This window comes from Podarcis liolepis, assembly GCF_965112155.1.
Source record: "Podarcis liolepis genome assembly, chromosome: 8".
In the NCBI taxonomy this organism is placed as follows: Eukaryota; Metazoa; Chordata; class Lepidosauria; order Squamata; family Lacertidae; genus Podarcis; species Podarcis liolepis.
The window spans coordinates 68,179,108-68,206,835 of NC_139560.1; the positions used below are offsets into that span (position 1 = coordinate 68,179,108).

Below are 27,728 nucleotides of genomic sequence, written 5' to 3' on the forward strand. Positions count from 1 at the left end.
CCAGCTTGATTCATGTTCAGTTCAATTATGGGAACCTCTTTCAGGTGTAGTTCAGAGATTTTTGAACTTCTTCAGTGAACTTTGTTTGAACCAAGCTACTGTAGTTCTTTCCAAGCACTGAGGGAATTGACATTATTCTACCGTTTAGGCGGCTTTGTGCCACATCCTTTATTGGAATTTGCATGAAGAAAACGGATGTCTGAAAGGTTGAACCATGAAGCTAGCCCTAACCCATCCTTAATTCAGACATCGTGATATGTCGGAATATCACTGAATTAAGTCAGACTTTTCTTTTCTTTTAAAAAAGCAGTAATAGGTATCAAGAGTTGTTCTTAACCCTTCCCACTCCAGCCTTAGTCTTGACACCTAATGCTGCTATTACTGTATTGGCCAGAATATGAGCTGCACTCCCCCTCCCCCCCAATTCCGATCGTGAAAAGTGCGGCTTAAATTCGCGACCTTACAAAAACGGGCTTTTACGATATCACTGCTGAAACAGACATATGGTAAAACGGAATGGGTGTGAGTGCCTGTGGAATTTTAAGGGAACAGCTTATATCCGGGTAGTGTAACAACAACAACAACAACAACAATAACAAATTTATTATTTATACCCCACACATCTGGCTGAGCTTCCCCAGCCACTCTGGGCAGCTCCCAATCGAGTGTTAAAAACAATATAGCATTAAATATTAAAAACCTCCCTAAACAGGGCTGCCTTCAGATGTCTTTTAAAGATAGGATAGCTGCTTATTTCCTTCACATTTGAAGGGAGGGCGTTCCACAGGGTGGGCGCCACTACCAAGAAGGCCCGCTGTCTTTTTCTCTCCCCCCCCCCGAATTTTAAAGGTGCGGCTTATATTCGGGCCAATACGATAGCTTTAAGTGGGCGAGGGGGGGGGACTTCTATCAAGGCCAGTGGAACCTTTTTCCCTAATTCCTAATTCCATTAGCCACACGATTTTAATAAAGATCAGCATTGTGAATAGAAAGGATAACTCTCCCCCTTCCTAGTTGTTGAAAATCAGCCATCTCTATCTCCCTGGTTTATTTTCTAATGTTGCATATAGTGTCAGATGCTGTTTAGCCCCTGGGACACAGGCAGACTTTAGTATTTCAAATTTCAGCCCAAAAATTGGCACCCCCCATTTTCTATTCTGCTCAATTCACTACATCATCGTTGCAACATCCTGTGACACCCCCTAGGCTTGGTGCCCAGTGTGGCAGAACCAGTTGCGCTGCCATAAATCTACCTCTGCCTGGGACATTAGGCATCTTCTTCTCTTTTATTATTTGCATTCAATTGAACTTCATACGAAAGGTCAGACTCTTGCTGCTTTAATCTGAAAGGAAGAGATTGATATAGAAGATTGAATTGTACCTCTAATTTGACCTGTGATCTTTCAAGCTAAATGCTTTCTTTGAAGAGCTTTATCCACAAATGAAGTTACGGTGTAAAACAGAAACATTGAAAAGAATGTGGATGGTGATTAACAATCTTAGAAAGATAAATTGATGCGCCAATTAACCGGCAGAGAATCTGCGAGTGTTTACTGTCTGGCATGTTTTCTGGGAGCTTTCGTAATGTCGGGGGAAAACCAGATATGGTGACTTAGGGATAGATTTAACTTCTCTTTATTCAAACAGATTACCTCGCATAATGAGATCCTAGTGTTTATGGATTGCAGCGCACAACTATAGTTGAACTCTAACCTCTATCACTGAAACAATCCATGACTGATATTGAGGCAATCCTTTTGGAGTGTTTGCCAAGATCTTGAAAGGATTGAGATAAAAATTGTATATTATAGTTAGGGGGAATAATTTCTGAACCTTCAAAGCCACACATCCCATTTGGGTATGTGAGTGAGTGAAATCCCTCACCCTCATTTGGGGAAGTAGAGGTTTAGAACTGTATAAAGGTAAAGGTAAAGGTAAAGGTAAAGGTAAAGGGACCCCTGACCATTAGGTCCAGTCGTGACTGACTCTGGGGTTGCGGCGCTCATCTCGCTTTATTGGCCAAGGGAGCTGGCGTACAGCTTCCAGGTAATGTGGCCAGCATGACTAAGCCGCTTCTGGTGAACCAGAAGAGTGCACGGAAATGCCGTTCACCTTCCCACCAGAGCGGTGCATATTGATCTACTTGCACTTTGACGTGCTTTCGAACTGCTAGGTGGGCAGGAGCAGGGACTGAGCAACGGGAGCTCACCCCGTCTCAGGGATTCAAACCGTTGACCTTCTGATCGGCAAGTCCTAGGCTCTGTGGTTTAACCCACAGTGCCACCCGCGTCCCTCTAAATATTTGCCTTTAAATATGGCACATTGATTCAAAATAAATAAAGCCTAATTGGAGAGCAGAAGACAGATATACTTGGTATACTTACTGGATCATTTAATTTTTGCATTAGAGCAGGATGCTATGTGGCAGCCTCTTTCATGTAGACATTGACTGCAGCCGTAATCCTTCAGATTACAGCAATGTGGTGCAGCCATCGAAAAGAACAGTAATTTTGCATCGGTCCTATTGCCCTGGTATGTACCTGCAATGTTCTGAAGTACTACCATCTAGTGGCAGCACTGAGCTTCTTGGTTTGGAATATTATCAAACTGAGAATCACATGCCCAGATTTCTTTCCTATTTTTATCATCTTCAGCATTTTTATGCAAAAAATTATATGGGAACCAGAGCATTATGTACCAATACAGAATGTGCAGAGTGATTTAATTATGCTATGTATTAATTGTTTTTTTAAGTGCAACTGAGTTCAGAGAAGATTAGTCTCTGACGATTTCTAGAATCAGGTTCGCACTCCTTTTTAAAAACACCTGGGGACACCCCTACCCCTACCCATGTTAATGTTTATTATTTTCTTTGTTAAGCATATCACACCATTTCCAACTTACTATGTAAGAGGCCCAGTTTGGCTAACGAAGTACAGAAGATGATAACTGTTTGTCACACTCATGAGTAGATTCCTTGAAATCAATGGGTATAAGTGCATTGATTCCAGTTTGTCAACTTAGGCTAGGCACACAATGTACCTTTAAAACACATTCTATCCCTCAAAGAATTCTGGACGCTGTAGGTTATTAAGGGATGCTGGGAATTTGTAACTCTGTGAGGGATAAACGAGAGCACCTAGACTTCTTTGAGGGACAGAAGGTGCTTCAAATGAGCTTTGAAGTGCGCACACAGCCGAAGTTGGATATTACTCTGTAATACGGAACTATTACTTTACATTAAAATGAATACAAAATTAGTCAAAACCTCACTGCGTCAAAAACAAACCAAGATGTATTGAGAAATGTATTGTTTTGTTACACTGCATACAGAAATGAGTGTCCTAGGATAAAATACATGCCAAAAGTGACTATTTTATGTTAAAACACGTACAAGAACATGTGAGCTTTTTGCATGCAATTTAAATAAATTCACAGATGGATGCAGAAACTCAGTAGGCAATGGACATAAGAATGAAACAGAAATAAAAGTACTAGAATGAACACATGCAAAACTGATGGGGACCAGAATAGTGATGAAAGGACAGTAAATAGTAAAGTATTTATTATTTGTTTTATGTTGCCAAGGAGGGGAGATTTTCTGTCTCAAGTGCCAAAATAACGTGACCAGTTTTGGGTGATATGCACTTTGATTTGTGGGTTGGGGGGGTCATTAGCTGCTCCACCCCAGGCAGCAAAATGTCCCAGGCCAGCCCCCACAAGAACTTCATTTACTTCAGCTGAGTGGGCAGCTTAGTCTTCAGAAAGTGAATGGGGACACTGATGCACAGAATGGGAGAGATCATCAGGGGGTTTCGGCTGGGTGTCCATCAATATGCGGATGATACCCAGCTCTACATCTCTTTTAAATCAGAACCAGTGAAGGTGGTGAAGGTCCTGTGTGAGTGCCTGGGGGCGGTTGGAGGTTGGATAGTGGCCAATGGATTGAGGTTGAATCCTGACAAGACAGAAGTACTGTTCTTGGGGGACAGGGGGCGGGCTGGTGTGGAGAATTCCCTGGTCCTGAATGGGGTAACTGCCCCTGAAGGAGCAGGTGCGCAGCTCCTGTTTATCAGCTCCATCTGATACACAGGCTGAGACCCTACCTGCCTGCGGACTGTCTTACCAGAGTGGTGCATGCTCTAATTATCTCCCGCTTGGACTACTGCAATGTGCTCTACGTGGGGCTACCTTTGAAGGTGACTCGGAAACTGAAATTAAACCAGAATGCGGCAGCTAGACTGGTGACTGGGAGTGGCCGCTGGGACCACATAACACCGGTCCTGAAAGACCTACATTGTTTCCCAGTCCGTTTCTGAGCACAGTTCAAAGTGTTGGTGCTGACCTTTAAAGCCCTAAACAGCCTCGGCCTGGTATACCTGAAGGAGCGTCTCCACCCCCATCATTCAGCCCGGACACTGAGGTCCAGGGCTGAGGGCCTTCTGGCGGTTCCCTCCCTGCGAGGTGAGGTTACAGGGAACCAGGTAGAGGGCCTTTTTGGTAGTGGTGCCTGCCCTGTGGAACGCCCTCCCATCAAATGTCAAGGAACTAAAGAACTCTCTGACTTTTAGAAGACATCTGAAGACAGCTCTGTTTAGGGAAGTTTTTAATGTCTGACGTTTTAATGTATTTTTTATCTTTTGTTGAAAGCTGCCCAGAGTGGCTGGGGAAACCCAGCCAGATGGGTGGGGTACAAATAATAAATTATTTTTATTTTATTTATTTATTTATTTATTTTAGACTGAGCTGCATGTTCAGATGTGCATAAGTAGTTGAAGAGTACTCATGTCCCCCAGGCTCCCCTATTGGACTCGGCCATGAATTCATTGAATTGCTGTGAATAAATGTGCCTCTCAGTCTCAATTCCTCATCGGCAAAGGGGGAATTTGCTGTACAGCCGTATGATTCCAAAAAGTAGAACCAAAGAATTGTAGAGTTGGAAGGGAACCCCAAGGGTCATCTAGCCCAACCCCCTGCAATGCAGGGATCTCAGCTAAAGCATCCATGACAGATGGCCACCCAACCTCTGCTTTAAAAAACTCCCAAGGAAGGAGAGGTCTACAACCTCCCGAGAGAGACCGTTCCACTGACAAACATCTCTGACTGTCAGAAAGTTCTTCCTGATGTTTAGTTGGAATCTCCTTCCTTGTAGCTTGAATCCATTGGTTCGATTCCTACCCTCCAGAGCAGGAGAGTATTTTGGCATATATATAATTTACAGTTGAGAAGTGTTCATTTCACATCCACCATATGGCAAAATGTGTGCAGCATATGGACAGCTTGAAGGTAAAGGTTAATAAGGTGCTAAGTGGGTTGACGGAGTGATCTCTTTTTTTCGGTGGTGTGGGAGAATCAAGTACATCATTTTGTTCCTGTGCCGAGCTTTGCCATCAAAATTTTGAGCAATGACACGGGTGTCACTGTCAGACAAATGAGAAAGGATTGCCTGAAAAACTCAGGAAAGCTGTGAGTGACTCTTTCCCCTTGCTACAATCTACACAGCAGCATTGCTTCATGGCAGAGTACTCCAATCTCTAACCTTGATTTCTGACTGTGAATCTAGCTCAGCCCTATGCCTTTTATTACTCTTCTCCCTTTGGCGATCACTTGTGGCCAAGTAAGATGGTCTTCCATGAACACGGTCTTAGCAGTGAGTCCATAAGTGACTGTGGAGGCCAGTTCTGGATCCACACGTCCTTCCACAGTGGGGACATAGATTTTCAGGCAGGAGTTGATCATGGTGAAGGTTTGCCAAGTGTGCCTTCCTCTTAGCATGTTTCTCTTTTTCGCCCTGAGTTCGAGTGTCTTCAAAGCCCATGACACCTTTGGTAAAGGCTGTTCTCCAATTGGAGCGCTCGCAGTCAAGTGTTTCCTGATTGTTGGTGTTTATACTACTGTCAGAGCTGCCCTAGGTCCCAGCTCACAAAGGACCAACGCCAGTTCGTTGTTATATACAAAAGTCTTTATTGAAGTTCATTTTCGCTTTCACAGCCGTAGCGTGCAGCTCTACGTCTGAAACTCTAGACCGCTGAAGCTCCGTCTGAATCTCCTCCCCCCAGACACCAGTTTAAGACTCTAGCCTTGCTCCACCTCTTCCTCTGCTCTTTCCTCCTCTGGGTCCGCCTGTCAGCTGGGGTCTTGCCCTTCCTAGACTCTTCTGACGCTGAGTCCCCTGAGTCTTCCCCCTGCCTCCGGCGGGCTTTAGGACCTGGTTCCCAATCCGGGCTTTCTGCTGTCCCGCGCGCCTGTACATTTGAACTTGGCGTGCGCGCCCAGCCGGCAACCTTCCTCCTGACCGTTACACTGCTCCTGTCACTGCTTCCCCCTTCGGGGAGGCTAGCTGGACCTGACCTCCCCTCCGTTCCCCCACTCTCCGATAGAGGCGTGGTCAGTCCCGACACATCTTCTCTCCCTGCTGGAGGAGACGCTGGCCCTGACACATGGGACTCTTCCCCCCCACTACGCTCTGGTGGGGAAGCTGGTCCTGATCTCCAGCTGCTGCTTTGGGAGTCCCCGCTGGCCCCCCTTGCCCTGACCATTGGCGCCTCCTTCTGGGAATCTTCTGATTCGCTGGAGAAGCTCATGGAATCTCTCGGGTCTCTGCTATACCCCCCTACGCTGCCCTCCGATTCTTCCCCTTCACTCTCCATTTCCTCTCTTCCCTGTGCCTCTGTTCCTGAGGCCCTGACATCCACATTAAAAAAAATTTGCCTAGAGACGGTCTTTAAACCTCTTTTGTTGACACCTTTGGTAAAGCACTCGCAAACCAGTATTTCCCAGTTACTACCTGAGATCTGGCGTTCATGGTGAAAATATAAAACTCCAGCTCCCCATTTGGAGCAAGAGCTATCCCAAGCCATCTTAGGGCTGCAGTCCAGTCTTGCTAGTTTGAAGCCTTGGAATTGTGCATCTGTTTTATGAAGAGGAGGCCAGCTCAGGCACAGAGCACATACTCACATGAAGAAGCTTTGTTTTTACAATTTGATCACAGAGGAGCTGCAATTCTCAGAGTGGTTCAGCAGCCATTCCCTCTTCACAGGGAACTCTGGAAATTGTAGCTCTGTGAGGGTAATTCTAACAACTCAACAACAACAACAACAATTTATTTATACCCTGCCCATCTGGCTGGGTTTCCCCTGCTGCTCAAGCATCAAACATTTAAAACTTCCCTAAACAGGGCTGCCTTCAGATGTCTTCTAAAAGTCAGGTAGTTGTTTATTTCCTTGACATCTGATGGGAGGGCGTTCCACAGGGCGGGCGCCACTACCAAGAAGGCCCTCTGCCTGGTTCCCTGTAACCTCACTTCTCACAGTGAGGGAACCGTTAGAAGGCCGTCGGAGCTGGACCTCAGTGTCTGGGCTGAACGATAGGGGTGGAGATGCTCCTTCAGGTACCCTCAAGTACCCTTCCTTAGCAAAATGCAGTTCCCAGGAATAAATGTATAAAAATTGTAAAATAAAATACAGTGGTACCTCTGGATGCAAACGGGATCCGTTCTGGAGCCCTGTTCACATCCTGAAGTGAACATAAGACGTGACTGCGCGTCTGTGCATGTGCGGGTCGCATTTCGTCACTTCTGCGCATGTGTGTGATGTCATTTTGAGCGTCTGCTCATGCGAGCGGCAAAACCGAAAGCAATGCGCTCCATTACTTCTGGGTCGCCACGGAGCGCAACCCGAAAATATTTAAGCTGAAGTGTATTCATCCCGAGGTATGATTGAAAAAAAATAAAATAAACATATATTTTGAGAGAGTACATCTAGAAAGTGTTTTTTGAGGGAAAATAATTAAAATTTTGGGTTTAGACAGATAACACGTTTATCTAGATGTTAACCCTTTCATGCACACATATGAGAGTCACTAACTGTATATTACAACACTCCGTTCGCCATCAAGACTGTATGGGTAGTTGGGGAATGTGCTTTCATGCTCTCCCACATGTGCAATTTACGCTAAGAAATTACTCAGTTTAGGGAGTGTAAATCGAGTGTGTTGTAATTTGTATATGCATGAATGAAGGTGTGCAGGAATGTATATATGAGCGTTGGCACCACTTATATTCCCAAGCCAGATGCGCATACATAAAATGATAAATATGCCATTTTATTTCTACCTATATTTAAATGCTCTTTCTTCTCTTAATCCTTTGTATGAGATAATCCGTTGCATCCCCTGGGCACTTATTCATCAAAGTAACTTTAAACTTCTTCTTCAAGATCAAATGGGCTCTTTAATCCATCTGCCCACAGCTCAGTGTGCTATAGAAATTAATCAAAAGTATCAGTTAACATCTGCAGCACGCTTCTTCCTCTGAAGCACTGTAACATTGTTGTCATCAGTAATTCTCCAAAGGATAGGGAAAAGAAGAAAAGGGGTGGGTGGGTAAGTCTTCTGGTGCCTTTGGCCACCTTTAGCCATTATAATTGGTCAACTCCTTTTGAACAATTTACGGTATCTAGCTAATTCTTGATGTTTACTTCTCTTTTACAAAGGTTAAAATTTGAGTAGGGGAATCATTTGAGTGGGGGGTGGGAGAATCAACTGACTGTTGAAATATTTAATCAAATGTTGGCTGAAATATAGTCCAATCCAGTGCTTTTTTCTGCGGCATTCGCAGAGGTATGCATACCCCTAAACATTTTGTGACTCTAACGAGAGAATATACATATACATATATATATATATATATATATATATACACATATACATGCTTTCGTAGATTTTCACGGGTACAGGAATGCAGGTTTTGGTGTCTTCGGGTGTCTTCCCGTGTAAGAGTTGGGGTGTCTAGGCGACGTTTCGACGAGGTCTCACTCGTCATCTTCAGGCTGGTGCTTTCGGCTATAAACACAATATCAAAACAGCCTTTTGCACCAACCAAAAAATAGCCAATATCCTCAGAAACCCCAAAGATAAAATCCAGTTAGAAAACCAAGGGGTCTATGAAATACCCTGCAAAGTCTGCCCAGCCACGTACATTGGACAAACAAACAGACGAATAAATGCACGTATCGCAGAACACAAGAATGCCGTCAAAAAAGAAGAAAAAACTTCCTCTCTTTACCAACACATGAAAGAAACAGGACACGAAATTAATTTTGCAGATTCCAAATTGCTCTTTAACATGGAACATCACCACAAGAGAATAATCATGGAAGCCATCGAGATAGAGAAACACCCTCACAACATGAACAAGCGTGACGACACGTCCCGCCTGCCAGACATCTGGAAATTAGCCCTCCCCACAAAAACCGACACCAGAACCAGAGGCACACAGAACGCCATCTCCAATCAACCACACCAGACCCAAACCCAGACCCTCTCCACAGATAAATTACAGACACCATCCAGTAGCCAAACCATAGTGGCACCTCCGGATGCTGCACCCCCCTGCAATCCCTACACAGATCTGGCTGGCACAGGGCACAAAACCACAGCTCGCCCCTATACACGAAGCCAAGCCAGAGCACAACTAAGTGCAGTACAGCCATCTTCTCAGAAAAACTCTTCACAAGCTCAAGAGGTCAAGACACGAAAGCTTTAGCAACTAATCCACACCTAATGACCCTCCTAAGTGGTACTCAGAATATCACTCAAGAAATCACTCAAGATATCCCTCAAGTAATTAATGAACAAAAGAAGAAAAGGCACACTAACCTGGGAACTTCCTCTCTGCCCAGAACGTTGGAGGCTATACACCACACCCCCTCAACAGTATTTATAGGAACTCAAACACTGAGATCCTGCTCTGTTCCAGTAACAAGAAGCCGAAAGCACCAGCCTGAAGATGACGAGTGAGACCTCGTCGAAACGTCGCCTAGACACCCCAACTCTTACACGGGAAGACACCCAAAGACACCAAAACCTGCATATATATATATGTATATATATGTATATGTATATATATATATATATACATATACATATACATATATATATATATATATATATATTCTCTAGCATGGTGAATTGTCAGTTCTGTTGCTACCCCTGATGGCAGCCTCATTTCCAGTCACAGTTTCCAGAGACTCAGATGGAAGCAAGCGTTTAATGTGTGATGTAGGAGTTGGAATCTAGCACTGTGATTGGTCTGTTTCATTGTTACCACCTCCGATGGCGGCTTCCTTTCCTTTCCTGGTGTAATCCATGTTCTTTGTACTTTTGTCCATTTACTGTATTTATTTTTCCTGATGTGAGTCGAAATGAGAGTACTCCTAAACATATATTTTTTTTTAGAAAAAAAAGCAAAGGTCCAATCCAATACATACATATCACTTGTGCCGTAAAGGTAAAAGGTAAAGGGACCCCTGACCATTAGGTCCAGTCGTGGCTGACTCTGGGGTTGCGGCGCTCATCTCGCTTTACTGGCTGAGGGAGCTGGCGTGCAGCTTCCAGGTCATGTGGCCAGCATGACTAAGCCGCTTCTGGCAAACAAGAGCAGTGCACGGAAACGCCATTTACCTTCCCGCCGGAGCGGTACCTATTTATCTACTTGCACTTTGATGTGCTTTTGAACTGCTAGGTTGGCAGGAGCAGGGACCAAGCAACGGGAGCTCACCCCGTCATGGCGATTTGAACTGCCAACCTAGGCTCTGTGGTTTAACCCACAGCGCCACCCGTGTCCCACTTGTGCCGTAGGACATTGCAAATACAGTAAAATGCATATTTTTTGCTGTTGCTGTTGCTGGCATCCATCTGACTCTAGAGACAATGGAGTGCGCCTCTGGGGGTGCTAGTGGCGACCTCCCCGGGGTGCATGCCTGGGAAGTGTGTATGGAGGTCCTGTGCTGCCCGAATGGCAAGACCCTCCTCTTGGTTTCACTGATGTGGTCCAAAGGAAAGCAGAGCGATACATTAGGCACCACCTTGGCTTCAGGAGTTGCCGGAAAGAGGCTTACAAGATGCCATCCATCCATCTTAGGGGGCTCTACTTCCACATTTGTGTAGGGTTTACTCCTTAGGCTTTTCTTGTCCCGAAGGTGCCCCACAAAGCAGCAGGTAAAAATGTTTATTAGCGTAGATATAAATCAGATAAATGCACCTTCTGTGCAAAAAGCAATGAAAATTAAAATAAAATTAAACACCTCCTTAGATTTAGCTTGCTCGGATGATGTCAGATAATAGCCAGGTATTGAAAGCATTATTTATTGGAACAATATAAGCACCAGAGATAATTTTTCTAACTGCAGTCAATGTAGCCTTCCAGAATCTAGAGGATCCAGTCCCATTCAAAAGGTGTACAAAGCCACATGGGACTCTTCTCCCCACACAGATACAATGGGCTGAATGGTAGTCTTGGCATTCTGAGCATGTGCAACTTGTGGCATGCCACATTTTGTTTACAAACTTTCTGGCCCCATGAAAGAGCACCAGGACATAAGGGTGAAATGTACATGCAGAGTATTTATGTCCCTTTGTGGCGGTGATGTTTTTCTTGCATTTATTGTGATTGGGTGACCTGTGCTCTTGTAGTAGCTACACTCCTTCAGAGGTGGGCTGGAAGGAGATTGCAGCCACAACCGTCACTGACCCTGCCGTACACTCTCCCCAAGCGCTTTTGCCTGGCTGGACTGTGCCCTTGAATTATGATCATGCTTATCGTTTGGCTGGATGGAGGATGGAGTAATGTGAAGCAGAGTGGGACATTCGTGTGTAGAAAACTTGTGACTTTTATGAGGCTAGAACATAGCCTGTCTGTACAAAGGGAGGAGTCACAACTGTTGCTCCTCCCACTTGGCTTTCTGGCCCCTCCCACCATTGGGAATAAGCCTCCAGATACCACATACAAAGGGATATGGCCTTTGGAGTGAAAAAGGATCCCCCCACCCCTGATTTATCATCTTGGAGGCACACCCATGCGTTGTTCTTCCCATTCGCAGCTGTTCACCTTAATCACGCTGCCACCAGCTTAACCAAATGGTTAGACTTGATTTAAAGCAACACCCAGCGATGCTGCAACTGCAGCTTTAGATGGAACATAATGAGAACGAGCCATAATGAGCAAATATTTATGTCAATCATGTGGCGCCTCAAAACAATTTCACAATATCCACTTCACTTCCAATTACTTATACAGCCGAGATGTAACGACGATTGAGTAGCTTCTTGTTATAGGGTAATGATCTGCCGATGTCAAAATAGCATTCGCGGAAATTACTTGTGTTGCGCCAAGTGATTAATGAGATAGGCATAGCCCGTTTCCTCCACTGAATGTTAATGGGTGCATGAGAATTTTCCCACAGTGTCATTATTGGAAAGCTGGATTCTGATGGGCTTTTTTGTACAGGTCATTTTGCATCACAGCCAATCCGATGCCACGTCCATTCATTAGGACACTGTGGCTGCCTGCTGCTGAACTTTTCTTTCCTCAGCCTGCAAAGATATAGAGTCTGGATAAAATGCTTCTTAAACCTTGTGTCCGCCAGTAAGTCGTTCGGCACAATCAGGCTGCATTTTGCAGAAGTGCTGATCCAAGCCTGGCGAAGGCAAGATAAGAAGACGCAACCCAGAATGAGAAGTAAGCAAGCAAGTTAATGACACCTGCTAAACAGTCCCAGGTGTTCCTTAAAGCAATGATGGTAAAAGTGCTTTTGAAAGGTTCATATTATTATTATTATTATTATTATTATTATTATTATTATTATTATTATTATTATTATTATTATTATTATTGCCCCAGCCACTCTAGGCGGCTTCCAACATATATAAAAACATATTACAATGTTACACATTAAAAGGCTTCCCTATACAGGGCTGCCTTCATATGTCTTCCAAAGGTTGTTACTCATCTCCTTGACATCTGATGGGAGGGCAATCCACAGGGCTGGCGCCACTACCGAGAAGGCCCTCTGCCTGGTTTCTTGTAGCTTCACTTCTCTCAGTGAGGGAACCGCCAGAAGCCTTTGGAGCTGGATCTGTGTCTGGGCTGAACGATGGGGGTGGAGGCGCTCCTTCCGGTGGATTTACTCTGAGTAGGACTAACATTGGGTACAACCCATGGCCACTGACCCTTTAGTCCAAGCAGGATTCGGATGTGTCAGGCATTCAGAGGTTGTTGTAAGGGCCCTAGCTGGTTAGGGGCATATGCTGACTGAGTCCCCATGTATGCTCTCACCTCTTTCCCCAGTGAAGGGGAATTCTAACTACATTCAGTTGGATGTGGTTGGAATCCTCCAGGTGATCAGGAGTTCTACACAATCTTGGGGGGGGGGGAAGGATCCTAACTGCATTGAACTGAATCTTCCACCAGACCTTTGCAACAATGGATGAAGGTTGAGAATGGAGGGGGCTGAAGTTTTTTGGGGGTGGGCACATACAAAGAATCTCACTCCAGCAATGCTTCTTTCCCCTTAAATGCATGAAAATAGCCCAGAAAAACACACAAAGGGTCCATGCATTTGCTTTACGCCTAAGAGAGGCAAGAGACAAAAGTCTACTGAGAGTTAGTAGTTGAGATGGCTGAGATGTTCATCATCATAATGTCCCACCATGAAGCAAAGATGGGAGAAAGCTGTTGCCTTCTCAACCTCCTTCTTGGCTTCCCACTGTGGAGAACAGAATGGTGAACTAGATTGGACCTTCAACGTAACCCAACAGGACTCTGAGGATGTCTGAGGCATTAGACTTTCTTGAATAATCAGCAAATCAATTCAACACCAATCCTAAATGTCCTCAGTTGCTATGTATCATAGCTGCTGTGAAACCTGCTTGAATGTGTCACAGCCCTTATCTGCTGCTAATAAACATATAAATACAGTGGTACCTCGGGTTAAGTACTTAATTCATTCCAGTGGTCCGTTCTTAACCTGAAACTGTTCTTAACCTGAAGCACCACTTTAGCTAATGGGGCCTCCCGCTGCCGCCGTGCTGCGGGAGCACGATTTCTGTTCTCATCCTGCAGCAAAGTTCTTAACCCGAGTTTACTATTTCTGGGTTAGTGGAGTCTGTAACCTGAAGCATATGTAACCTGAGGTACCACTGTAATGCTAATTCAATGACAAGATTCTCATTTGTGGCTTTGTTGAGTTATGTTGTATGTAGTCCAAGTGTTGTTTTTAGATCTCCAAAAAGTTTTTCAATGTTTGTCCACAAAGTTGAGGCTTCATTGTATGAATTCCAGACAACCTGTTCCTTGTTTCTTTGTGGGGAGACCAGATGATGTTGACCACTTACGGAGCATTCTGATTGGTTTGTGGGGGAGGTTAGATGACGTTTCATCAAAGCAAGAGTTGCCTTGTGTTTCCCAGCACATTTCCCCACCACTTTCCTTACTGCAAAAAGTCTGATCTCTTTAGGAGGGGGGTTTGTTTTTCAGGACCTCCCAATCAACTGTAGTTGTGGCAACCTGAATTTGCGGGTGTGTGATCAAATCCCATCTGAAAAATAATGACAGTCTGGAAGCACCCAGTCTCTCTGCATTTTCTTTATCCCCCAGAGTAGCATGAAAATGTGTTAACGAATCAGACCCAAGAGTTCATCTGCTTCAGCATTCGACTGTGGCCAGCCAGATGGTCACTGAAACCAGATGAAGTATTTTTTGCGAGCATGTTGTTCCCGTACCCAGTTCTGTTACTACTCAGCTTATATATACACTTAACTTCTTTAAATGAACTTTTCCCCTTCATGGGTTGAGAGGCACATTATACAGCTGTGTCTCTTTTAATTACAAATGCCATTTTTTTAAAATAAAAAAATTACTCTCCAGTGCCCTAGCAAGCAGGAAAACAGCAGGTGAAGCCACATTTGCTGTGACTGCATGACTCAAATTAGTCTTTTGGGGTAAATGGATATAAAGCAATTAAGGTTGTGGCTGTAGTAGCAATGCATGTGTGCCAAGAAAACTCTTTGTGAAACAGATACTGATGAGGAGAAAAAGGTGGAAGGTTTGCAGATACTCTGGCCATTATTCCATCTAGCTCAATATTGTGGCTCTCCAGGATTCCAGACAGGACTCTTTGCTATCTGTGGTTGGAGATGTCAGAGATTGAGACTTCCTAAGTGTAAGGCTCAGCGCGAGAGCATCTACCTTGCATGTGGAGGGGCCAAAGTTCAATTCCTGGCATCTCCAATCTGTCCCAGTCTGAAACCTTAGAGCAGGGGTCAGCAAACTTTTCCAGCAGGGGGCCGGTCCACTGTCCCTCAGATCTTGTGGGGTGCCGGACTATATTTTGAAAAAATATATATGAACAAATCCCTATGTCCCACAAATAACCCAGAGATGCATTTTAAAGAAAAGCACACAATCTACTCCTGTAAAAACACCAGGCAGGCCCCACAAATAACCCAGAGATGTATTTTAAATAAAAGGACACATTCTAGTCATGTGAAAACATGCTGATTCCTGGACTGTCCACAGGCCAGATGTAGAAGGCGATTGGGCCAGATCCGGCCCCCAGGCCTTAGTTTGCCTACCCATGCATTAGAGAGATGCTGCCACTCACTCAGAAGCCAATGTTTCTGCTAGCGAATGGTTCCATTGTCTCCTTGTCTTTATGTAGTACGGTTTTGTTGAGTTAAGGAATGACTAGTGATAGTGGTTGGTGATTGGGTGGGAGATATTGGAAGAAGAGGATTTGGATTTGGATTTGATATCCTGCTTTATCACTACCCTAAGGAGTCTCAAAGCAGCTAACAACTTCCTTTCCCTTCCTCCCCCACAACAAACACTCTGTGAGTGAGGCTGAGAGACTTCAGAGAAGCGTGACTAGCCCAAGGTCACCCAGTAGCTGCTTGTGGAGGAGTGGGGAAGCAAACCCGGTTCACCAGATTACAAGTCCGCTGCTCTTAACCACCGCACCACACTGGTGATCGAGTGGGTGGTGTGTTTGTGGTGGAAGTGTGGGAATAGAATGGGATGTGTGCTATTGAATGATAGCCTGGAAAGCTCAGTCGGTTAGAGCGTGGTGCTGATGACTCCAAGGTTGCAGGTTTGATCCCTGTATGGGACAGCTGCATATTCCTGCATTGCAGAGGGTTGGACTTTGATCATCCTCAGGGTCCCTTCCAACTTTATGATTCTATGAGTTGCGGGTACAGTCATACCTTGGTTCTTGAACGAAATCCGTTCCGGAAGTCCGTTCGACTTCCAAAAACATTTGAAAACCAAGGTGTGGTTTCTGATTGGCTGCAGGAGCTTCCTGCACTCAGTCAGAAGTGCGGAAGCTGCGTCGGACATTTGGCTTCCAAAAAACGTTTGCAAACCAGAATACTCACTTTCGGGTTTGTGGTGTTCAGGAGCCAAAACGTTTGAGTCGCAAGGCGTTCGAGATCCAAGGTACGACTATATTGTATTGTGCAGATATAAGGCGGCATTTGGATGCGACGTGTGTATTAGTTAGTGGGGCAAGTGGGGCATTTTGTGGGCTGGATGTGGAATCGCTGGCCCTAAACATGTTTCACAATGTGCTGCTATGTTTTCGTTTGGGGAGATTGTATTGCATTGCATTGCAGTTTCACAGTTCCATGATTGTATTTGTTTTTCATTGTTGTATTTGTTTGTTTTTGGTGAACTGCTTCAAGACTATATTAAGTATTATGCAGAATATATGAATATATTAAATAAGCAAACATCCTATGCATATTTACTCAGAGGTCGGTCCCACTGTGTCCAAAGGCTTTTACTCCCTAGTAAGCTCACTTAAGAATGCAGTCTTAGGCTGTAACCCAGTGTACACTTCCCTGAATGTAAGTCCCATTAAACTTAGTGAAATATTTCTAAGTATGCATGCATGAGCTTGAGCTACATATCATTTCCTAAACCTTCTCCTGCCCATGATGCAAAATAAGTGTTTTAGATTCTTCTTGCTTTTACAATCTGTTGTTTTATTAAATTGTGACTTGGGAAATCTATTTTGGCAAGGAGTTTCACTTTTTGTGTACTTTCAGATCTGCCTTGCACGCTCTTGCATGTTAATGCTTTGGGTAGGCCTACGCTTGAATTCTACACACATCTCAAAAAGAATGTAGTCAATATGGACAGTCTGCAGTTGCACCACTGGGTGGCACTGTGGTTCAGCAAAAAAACCCCACAATATTGAAGTTCACGGAGGCAGCGTTTTGAAACAGACTGAAATACACCTTGCATGTTGTGAGACCAATCTACTTGTACTTTATATGAACCACCCGCTTCAGTTCTGTACTCATGTGGGGTTGCCAAAGGGGATGTGGTGGCAGGAAACAGATGTGTGTGGAGTTAGGTCCAGATGAAAAGGAGCAAGGGAAATACGGGCACTTCAGCCCCTTAGATTTTGGATGATGGATTCAGCATCATCAAAAAGTTTTCTTATGTAGCCTAAAAGTGCTATTCAGTATCCTGAGTGACTGTAGCTGCTGAAAATGGTCTGTTGGTGGCTCAGTTCTTATGTAATGATGGGATGCGGGTGGCGCTGTAGTCTAAACCACTGAGCTTCTTGGGCTTGCCGATCAGAAGGTTGGCGGTTCAAATCCACACGGCGGGGTGAGCTTCCGTTGCTCTGTCCCAGCTCCTGCCAACGTAGCAGTTCGAAAGCACACCAGTGCAAGTAGATAAACAGGTACAGCTGCAGCAGGAAGATAAATTGTAGAGTTGGAAGGGACCATGAGGATCGTCTAGTTCAGCCCCCTGCAATGCAGGGATCTTTTGCCCAATGTGGGACTTGAACCCACTACCTTGAGATGAAGAGTTTAAGTTAGGAATGTGATATCCAAAAAGGCCAAGCATTTATTTCATCGAAATCACTTAAACACATACATCTTTTGGTGTGAAGTGGATAATTTTCCTTGCCCATTTCCCTCCCACAATGCAGGCCACAACCCATAGATCCAGGACAATCAGTCTCATCCAGAAATGTCTGCAGTTGGTTCCGTCGCAATCAGTTTCTGCAGGAAGGCAGTGTTTATGACAGGGCAATAGTTGTTGCAATCCATTGAGTCTAGGGCTGGCTTTTTCAGTCGTGGCTGCACTACTGCCTGCTTGCTTAATGCAAGGAAGCATTTGCAGTTCCCTGGAAACGCCTGATCAACCTTCCCTGGCTCAATTTCACCAGCTGTGATGGCTGGGATCAAGAGGCCAGGGTTGTCGATGCAACGCTCATTGGTGCCTGTACACCTGCCAATGCCTGCTTTGGTGCCCACAGAGGCCTTCCTCCTGTCCATTATACCTGCAGAAATGTGACTTTCAGCTCTTTGTATAGCTCATACTCAGCTTTGGCTGGACACCAGGACTATTAGATATCAATTGTAATCGGATGCCACCCTTTCCTTCTGTTATGGTTGCCACACAGACTGCACAAGGAGAGGAGAGGGACCTTCGTCTTTGCTGAGCAAGTAGTGGTAGATCGAGTATGTGAAGGATTTTGGGCTGAGGGGGGCATGAGAGAGAAATCTGGAAATGAAGCCCCCCGCATCCAGCCCACTTGGTGCCCTCATCTGTGGCAGCAGATATGTCTTTGAGTGACCTTTTGAATCAGATTGAAGTGGGCTTTTAAAAACATTGGAAGAAGGGGGGGTGAGGAACTGATGGGAGAGATTCCCCCCCCCCACAAGTCCATCTGCCTTTACAGAAGCCACTTCTCCTGGCTGAGAGTGAACAGTTAACTCTTCCTGCCTGTTTTGAGGACAGGGGCTTATAGCAGAACGCATAAACCCCTCCTTTTGAAGCACCTATCACCACTTTCTCTATTTGTCTGTCTGTCTGTCTGTCTGTCTGTCTGTCTGTCTGTCTGTCCGTCTGTCATCTAATGGCTTCACAGTAAAAATGATGCTGCCTTTCTTCTTCTTATAATCTATTTATGAGGTCCTTTGTTTATTTGAGGATGCCTCTGGGAGGAGCTGTTCTCCTGATTTTTTTTGATCCTCTGATGGTACTGCTACTATCTGGAGCAGTTTTGGAATAACGAAATACATTTCCAGTGCCTCTTGCTAAGAAGTTAAATTATGATACAACCAGGTTTGAGAGGGTAGCATGCTGTAGTTACTATACAATAAAAGCAGTTGGCTAATTCCCCCTCTATATTAATATATTTGTGAATATTTTGTTGCACAGATTCCATGCATATGTTCCCAGAATTCTACTGCAGGAATCGCAGAACGTTTCTCATAAACAGTAGGATAAATTGCAGTAGCTTGGAACCAGAATGGGCTAATGAGAAACAAGATGGAGGTGTTAGCGATTTTGGGGGAACTCCAGGGTTTTAAAAAGTGCAAGGTACAACCCAAGGGGAAACCTCTCAAAAAAACTTGATTGAGGATTAGCAGGTTCAATAGCCACATAATAGCATGTCTGTTGGAAATTGGGGGTGGGGGGGGTGGGACACACATAGAACTCTTTGGGGTGATAGCTGAATGGACAATGTTGGAGGAAATCAAGGCTGGCTGGAACCCTGAGCAAGAGCTTCCTCTGCTAGGTGGTGAGCATATGCTGCAACATTTTATTGCAGACCTAGTCATGGGATTTCAGTGGGAGATGCTGGAATGTGTGAAAATGTTTTTGGCTTGGGGAAACCCAAGAGTGACAAGAATTTATGAAGCCCTTGCACACTCAATGGACAGGGGCTAGGGGTGTTCTGACAGTACCTCGGGGTACTGTACCTCGGGTTACATACACTTCAGGTTACAGACTCCGCTAACCCAGAAATAGTACCTCGGGTTAAGAACTTTGCTTCAGGATGAGAACAGAAATTGTGCTCCGGTGGCGCGGCAGCAGCAGCAGCAGGAGGCCCCATTAGCTAAAGTGGTGCTTCAGGTTAAGAACAGTTTCAGGTTAAGAACGGACCTCTGGAACGAATTAGGTTCTTAACCTGAGGTACCACTGTAGTGTCTTTGCACGTGGATCAGAGTTATAGGCTGGATCTAGACACACACACACACACACACACACACACACACAAAAAAAAAAAAAAACGTTTCAGGAAAACACGTTGTAAACCTCATAATGGGAAATCATGTTGGTGAAAAACTCCACAGCGCCATCTGGTGACACGGTGTTATAATGCATTTAAATGCATTTTCTTTACTGTTGTAGCTGACTCCATAGTCCAAATCATAGTTATGGTCACTTATGGTTTAGAGGTTCAGGAGGGAAAACTCCACCCCTACCATTGCTAATCATGGTGGAGGAAGTAGAGTAGCTCATTCAGGTGAAGGAAAACTCTGGTCCTAAACCTCCGCTGCCTTGTGGGATATATTTGGGAGAAGAAAAGGCTAAGGCACCCCCAAACTTGGCCCTCCAGATGTTTTGGGACTACAATTCCCACCATCCCTGACCACTGGTCCTGTTAGCTAGGGGTGATGGGAGTTGTAGCTCCAAAACATCTGGAGGGCCAAGTTTGGGGGTGCCTGCCCTACACAAATCTGGAGTGGAGTCCCTAAGACAGTTGGATGACACCTTGAACACCTCCTTACGGCAACTCCTACAGCCCAGCTGGTGACAAACGTATTGCTCTGATTTACTCTGGACCATGTCAGTGAGGCTGAGAGAAGGGTCTTGTCATCTGGGCAGCCCAGGCCTTCCATACACATTGCCCGGGCTTGTGCCCTGGGGAGGTCATGCTGGTGTTGCTAATGCAGCCGTTTGACTTCACCCCCAGAGGCACACTCCATTGTCTCTTGAGACAGATGGGTGCCAAAAACAACAAGCCGAATCAGCTAGCAGTTAGGCGAGTCAGAGCTATCACTGTGCAACAGCGCTTTGCAACCCCTTCCAACCAGAAGTACCCCCAACGAAAAGAGTTATATTTGAGTTGCATTCCTTTTACCATCCCTGATTAGAACAACATCTGTGAGTGCCTTAAGAAGAAGAGCTTATGAAACAGAAGTATCAGACAGCGAATAGAGAATTTGCAGCGCCAGGAGTCTTGAAGCAATTAAGAATATACAACTGCCGCTTTAGCTCCCACTTGGAATATTTTATAATAGCTGTGTTTTCTTCAGCCCCTCTCCCCAATTTCGAGTTGCATAGGAAACGGCAGTGTGCAAAATACTGCAAATTGCTATGCTTCTGTACTCAAACATAGTTTCCAGCAGAGGGAAAAATCCTTGTCTGACCTTTGTGTGGTTGCGATTCATTTCCTTAGGGCAAACAGCTGTTTGGTAGCAGTTGCTGCCTTTGAATATACTGATGCGACAGTGTTCTAAAAAAACAACCAAAAAACCCCACACAAAATAAATGGCACACTCATCGTTGCAGTAACTGCAAAAACTGAGTCTAGTGAGCCAGAATCTTGGACAGTGTAAAAACAGGCATATTGTCAATACTGTGTGACATCAAATGGTCGTTCCTCTGCAGCGTTTTGTAGAGGGATAGGGCATAGGCAACGGTCTTCTCTCAAGGCTGCATAAGACTTTTGACAGATCTCATGATGACAAGCGGAGGGGCAGATTGCAATGGCCTTTGGAGTTTCACTCCCTCTGTAATATTAGCCCCATTCAGGCCTTTAGCCTGATCCTTAGGGGTCCGGGAATGTATATACTGCCCCCATCTTACTTCCTGCCATGCACAACCTCCATGTGTTTCTTATTAAGGTGCAAAAGGAGCTTCTATGCATGCTTACCCAGGTGTGTAACATTACTGCAGTCAAACCAGTAATTCATGTTTTGCCAGATAGGCACACGGAGGGGCTGAGGCTCACAGAGCCTTCCTGTAAATTTCCTAGAAAGAACTTTGCGAGATCACTTCCTTTGTCTTCCTTGGCTGGAAGCTGTAACACTACATAATTCCTGCCTGCCTGGGAATCCTCCCCTTCCTTCATCATGCTTCCAAGGTGATCACATGTGCATCTCTGAGCCCTGCAGCTCAGATACCTTTTTTGAACGTTCTGTTACTTAAAGGTAAAGGGACCCCTGACCATTAGGTCCAGTTGTGGCTGACTCTGGGGTTGCGGCGCTCATCTCGCTTTATTGGCCGAGGGAGCCGGTGTACAGCTTCTGGGTCATGTGGCCAGCATGACTAAGCCGTTTCTGGCGAACCAGAGCAGCGCACGTTTACCTTCCCGCTGGAGTGGTACCTGTTTATCTACTTGCACTTTGACATGCTTTCGAACTGCTAGGTTGGCAGGAGCAGGGACCGAGCAATGGGAGCTCACCCCGTCACAGGGATTCGAACTGCCAACCTTCTGATCGGCTAGTCCTAGGCGCTGTGGTTTAACCCACAGCGCCACCTGCGTCCCTTTTGTTACTTACCTGATCGTTTTAAACCTGCCTTCATTTTGCTACTGTAACTGCTGCTTCAAGACCCTAGATTATATAAGCAAGCACTACTTTAGTTGCTTCGTAAAACGACGTGTGTGTGATTATTGTTTTTAAGCGGGGGAAAAGGAGTAATACTAGGAAAATCCAGTCTGCATCCTGGATTATTGTTTGAAGGTTAAATCAACCTTGTCTCAGCTTCTGAGTTTAAGCTGCCAAGGATGGTACTCACAAATGTGACCGAGGAAGAATAAAGAAACAATATATCATCTCCCTAGTGCCTAAATCCATTCCTACAGTGGGGACATTGAAAGTGAGGCTTGTAGGTGTCGCCCTGCACCTCTGAACTCTTTTAACCATTGTGCGTTCAGGCTAATGCCCGAAGACAGCTTCTGACTTGGGCAAAATAGGCCAGAGGAAGTGTGAAGCAGCTGTTCTTCCTATTCCCTACCCACCTTTGCAGTGGTATGGTTCAGACACCAGCTTATCACCACCGTAAGAGGAGGTTGTGGAGGCTTCCTTTCTAGCAGAAGTAGCAGCTTTGATGAGGGAGTTTTTGTTGAAGACATTTGCTAGGAGAGAGAGAGTTGTACTTGGCCTCAGTGACCCCAAGGTCACCTCAGTGTCTCCTTCTTTGGAGGTCTTTAAGCAGAGGCTTGACAACCATATGTCAGGAGTGCTCTGATGGTGTTTCCTGCTTGGCAGGGGGTTGGACTCGATGGCCCTTGTGGTCTCTTCCAACTCTATGATTCTATGATTCAAAGGCCTCTCAGCCTTCCGGTCAGCTGCTATTTGACATTGTCAAGAAACTGTCATGTTAATTGTGTCCACACTCCGATTTTATATCACCTGAGGCTGACCCTTTCGTTAGACAAACGGAGGTAATTGCTTTAGGTGGTTGGGGCTCATGGGGGCAAATTAGCACCCTGCTCTATCTACCTAGCTCCCCATTGACTTGGTTGTGATGCCATTGCTGCCCAGCTCTTGTAGGGCTCTCTAGGCAGGTGTTTATTGTTGGGAGGAAGCACGTGGAACTGAAGGGAAGTGCTGTTTTAGACCTGTGTTTCACATATGGCATTCACCTATGCCACCTTTTGAAAGTGTGGATTGCGTAAGCATTTTGTGACATTGCATACGGGAAGGAATACGCAGGGTGAGTTGGGGGGGGGGGCTGAGCCTTGAAGCTCTTTGGGTCTCAGACATGGTTGATAAAACATCCAAAACACCATCTTCATATATTTTTTTTCTTTCAGTTTAACTTTTATTAAAAGAGGTTCTAAGGTACTGTACTGTATCCAGCACATTATATTTATTACCAAAATTATTAACAAATATACAAAACTTATATATGGAATATTTATTACATCCATTTATTCCTCTATAATACTGCATTTGTTCAAGTAGGTTACCTACAGTGTAAACTTCCCTCAGTTTGATCTCGCATAGTTAGGGAAAGCCCCTCTTAACCCCATATGGTTATCATATAATTTTCTTTTCTTTATTTGGCTTTCACTGGTTGTATCTGATTTTCACATTTGGCACATGGAAGAAACATCGACAGTGCAAAAAGAGGCATCTCCCCCGGTTTAATTCCGAGTCACAGTTTTTAAAAGCCGAGGAGACTCAAAATACATTAATTTGATATTAGTATTAATGCATATGACACACAGGTCAGTTGTTATTCAAGCTGAGTGCATTCAACTGCTTCCCACATCCCATCACTCAGACTCTTCTGCTGTGCAAGATTGCAAAAGCCAGGCCCCTTTTTGGGGGAGCTGAAGGGCTCTTGCTGGTGACAGAAACCCCCAGTTTCATGTTTTTTGTTCTATTGTCTTGTGCCTTCTTGAATTTGCCAGCGAGCGACCGCTTTGTAAACCGAGTTAGGAAAGCAGGGCATCCTCCACTGGGGAAGGCTTTCTGCAGACAATTTCCTCAAGAACTGAAAATTACGGGTCTTTGCACCCAGATGCAAAGAACATAATAAGCTGTCATGGGTTTAAAAAAAAAAAATCTGCAAAAGAGAATAGTGTCATTCTATTTCAGGAGTACAGCTTTCAAGTGTAGCCATTAAAATAAAGAACCACCCAGGAAATGCTCCCACCCCACCCCTTTTCTTTTCTGTTTCTCGTCGTTTACAAATGTAGCTTAATGTAACTGAGTAAAGCTGATCCAGAGAGAGCTCTTACTTATTTCCACTCCTCTTCCGCATTCTCCCTCAAGCACCATATTGCTATTTGTAGGAGGCCACCGCGCCCGTGTCCTCAATATCTGATTGAGTACAAATTCGGATGGCTGCGCCGAGTACCCGAGTAGTACTCTGCCTTTGCCTCTTTGTTACCAAAGGGCCCCGTTCCCTTCTGTGGCGCCGTACATTTCGGCCAGCTTTTTGAAGCGGGGCCCCCAGTCCGTCAGATAGTCGTAGCTCTGCTCTGAGTCCGTGGACGCAGACTGCAAGGAACTGAGCGACTCGGCCACCGAGCCGTTGCCCTCAAACATGTACGTCTGGAGAGAGTCAAAGGGAGGGGCCCAGAGGTCCATGTCAGCTTCGTAGAGCTTGGCCAACACGTAGCTATGAACGCTGCTGTCCACCGTGCAGGCTTGAGGAACGTATCTGGAGAGGCTTTCGATTTCCGGCATCATGTCCTGCCTGCTCTTCAGCACCACTTGAGCCTCCCTCGGGTTCCACAGGGCCGCGATGTCAAAGGCCTCCGTGTCTTCCTCCCCACCCCCCTCGTCGTCGTACCGCACGATGTTCTCGTGGATGTTCTCGTCTTCGTCGATGATATACGGCTGCTTCCTGTGCCTTCTCATGGACAAGATCAGCAGTACCAGCACTAGAGGGAGCAAGCCAGAACGCAAGACTTTTAGAGCACAGTCAGCATCACAGTGTCCCTCGGCCAAAGCTGAAGGCCTCCACAACAGATGCTGCCCACCCTTTCCCACCGACCATTCTTGCCCTTGATGTAGCAGCAACATCCATGGTGGCAAAGGACAAAGCAAAACCAAACAGCATGTAAGTGGCAGGACTGGGCAATATTTTAGGATGGGTGCACAGCATTAGACTTAAAGCAAGCAGTATTGAGGGATGCAGATTTTACCCTGGGGGTATCTGCTACCTCATTCTGTGCTAAATGCTAAGGGAGTGCTTGCTGCATTTACCTTCTCAGTTATATCTAGTTCATGGAAAGGTCAGTTGAGTTTTGCAGATCGCTTCTAGTTCCAAGCAGGCATTTTTTTGAAGGTCTCATTAACACTGTGAACATAACCCAGTTTTCATGAAAAGGGAAATGTCAATTGCAGCTTGAAAAACAGGATGCCCAAAATGCCCATGGCCACTTTCAAGGCCAAACAAGTCACTTGCCACCCCATACAATGGTGAATTATCGTAGCTATTGCTTAGGGTTATGGTAGCAAAACTGTACCTGCAAGTTGCTGGAACATGCCCTAAATCAAATACAAGTCAAATCAACTAAGAATAGTACTTTACACAAAACGTTAATGAGAAAGCCTTTTTGAAAGCTTGCCTATTTTTAGAACATTGCTTTTATTGGCACTGCATTCTAGTAAGCATGGTAGCCGCCTCTATTGTGCCTGAAGAACAGATGGTGTTACTCAATTTAAGAAACGGTACGTATATTTACCTAGCAAGACAAAGATGCAGGCTAGAATGGCAATAAGAGCTCCTCTACTCAGGCTGACAGGGAGCACATAGGCCTCTGCATTGCAGGACATCACAAGACCCTTGTCGTCGCAGCTGCAAACGTGAATGGTTACTGTCCCAGTGCTACTCAGCATGGGACGTCCATTATCAACTATCAGGATAGGAAGGTAAAAGATGTTCTGCTCATGCTGCCGGAAGCCTGATCTCCTGGTTAAAATCCAAGCTGTGTTGTCTAGAAGGCGGGGAAAAATAAAAGATGTCAATATTGATTTGCAATGTAAAAAAAATAAAAAATCAATTGGAGGTAGATGCTATTAAACTATTTTGCTTTGGATCCATACATTTAGAATACTAGATTTAGTTTGGCCTGCTGCTGCTGTGCGTACCTTGTGTGAATGTGAATGTGGGCAGAGGAGAGAAAATGAAGCATGTGACAAAATGCTAGAGAAACACACAGCTCTAAGATACTAGGATTTGCACACTGACATGCACACTAAATTCAGACCCTTTTCTCTCTTTACTATCAAACTTGTGCTTCCACTTTCTCAGACGTTGGAGGGTGTACATTTGACCGTAGTAGAGGGCTTGGGGTTGAGCTGAGTTTAGCTAGATTTATTGTCAAAGTCTCCTGATGGCTAAGCAGGATGAAAAGCAAACCAAGGTGGTTTCTTAGAGGTTAGCAGCATTTATCCCTTTCCATCCCTTTTATTTATTTTTTTGACAAGCTTAATGTCAGGGCAGGCATCTGGTGCCCCGACCGCTATGGAAATTTCCAGGCTTGTTGACAGATTGACAATTCAAGTGCAATGCATTTGTGCCAAGCCTTGTTTGCGCACGATAAGATGCCACAGTGATTTGATGCCATAAGTATTGTTTGCAAGTAACATGATGGGATAAGACATGGATGTCAGAAATCTAAGCACTCTCTCTTTTTTATGTTTCAGCACTGGATAGCGGCCATTGCAGTATTCTATCACTTAAGAGAGACAGACATTCCGCTACCGAATTGGCATGAAAAGTAGGTATCTCTAAATACTGTATATACTGAAATCTACTCTGTTGGAAAATGTTTACTTGTGCCAATTCTGTACCCATACATACACTGCCAAGACTGCTAGCAAAACAACCTGCTTTGGCATGCGCAGGTAATAACAGACACGAGTGCTGATCATATAAGTCTTGTCCAGAGAGCATATAGTTACATCCCATGCCAAGAGTGGTCAATAGTGGCGGTAGCAACCATATAATATGGGTGCTCAGCACTTGCATACACTGCTGTGGTGACACAGATCCTGACCGAAGGGAACTAGCAGTTTGGTGGCAGACGCATCACAGTGGTAATGCATGACCTGGGCGGGCAAATATACAAATGTTTTTGCGAGCTAGAATGATCGTTCTATGCATCTGAAAATTGATTTTTGTTTCTGCAAAGTCAACCCTGGCACTATTGGTGAGGGCCAATCAGTGTATATGCCCACTTTATAGTGATAGTTATTGAAGAGTATTTGCATTGTACAGTGCAGGGTGCAATCCTACAGGGCCTGGGAGTTCTTGAGTTCATAGAATATTTTGGACCTTTCTATGAGGGCAGAGGGGGAGGTCCTGATACCAGAGGTCCTCTCTGGTTAGCAGCAAAGGTTTCTACTGCCCTGCCTGTCCTGGGGCTGAAAATGGGGTGGCTTGGTGACAGTGTTGAAGACCAGTCTGGGGCCAGCAAGGATCTCTAGGATCCTAAATTCCTATATCAGCTTAAGAGATGGGGGACTTATTTCCCTCCTAGAGGGAGAGAATGTAGAAGGGGGGGGGAGGCACAACCCACCAAGACTTAAGAAATAGTGGGAGTTCTACCACAAACTCTCCTGCCCCGTTTTTTGGAAAAAAATTAAATTTTATTTTAATTGCTCTA

At 45.1% G+C, this 27,728-nt stretch overlaps 1 protein-coding gene and 1 long non-coding RNA gene across 7 annotated transcripts in view; one reads left to right on the forward strand and one right to left on the reverse strand.

The window, feature by feature from the left end:
• Positions 1–27,728, forward strand: part of LOC310714437 — a 69,738-nt gene that overhangs the window by 40,575 nt on the left and 1,435 nt on the right. For all 3 annotated transcript variants that reach the window (XR_014529764.1, XR_014529765.1, XR_014529766.1), the window contains exon 3: positions 26,767–26,840. This is a non-coding gene — a long non-coding RNA (uncharacterized lncRNA). The remainder of the gene's footprint in view (positions 1–26,766; positions 26,841–27,728) is intronic.
• Positions 23,403–27,728, reverse strand: part of CDH20 (cadherin 20) — a 155,331-nt gene continuing 151,005 nt past the window's right edge. For all 4 annotated transcript variants that reach the window (XM_083519252.1, XM_083519249.1, XM_083519251.1 and 1 more), the window contains exons 11-12: positions 25,803–26,054; positions 23,403–24,995 (exon numbers count right to left, since the gene is read on the reverse strand). In XM_083519252.1, the coding sequence (XP_083375378.1) occupies positions 24,496–24,995; positions 25,803–26,054 (752 nt within the window). In that variant the 3' untranslated portion in view covers positions 23,403–24,495. The remainder of the gene's footprint in view (positions 24,996–25,802; positions 26,055–27,728) is intronic.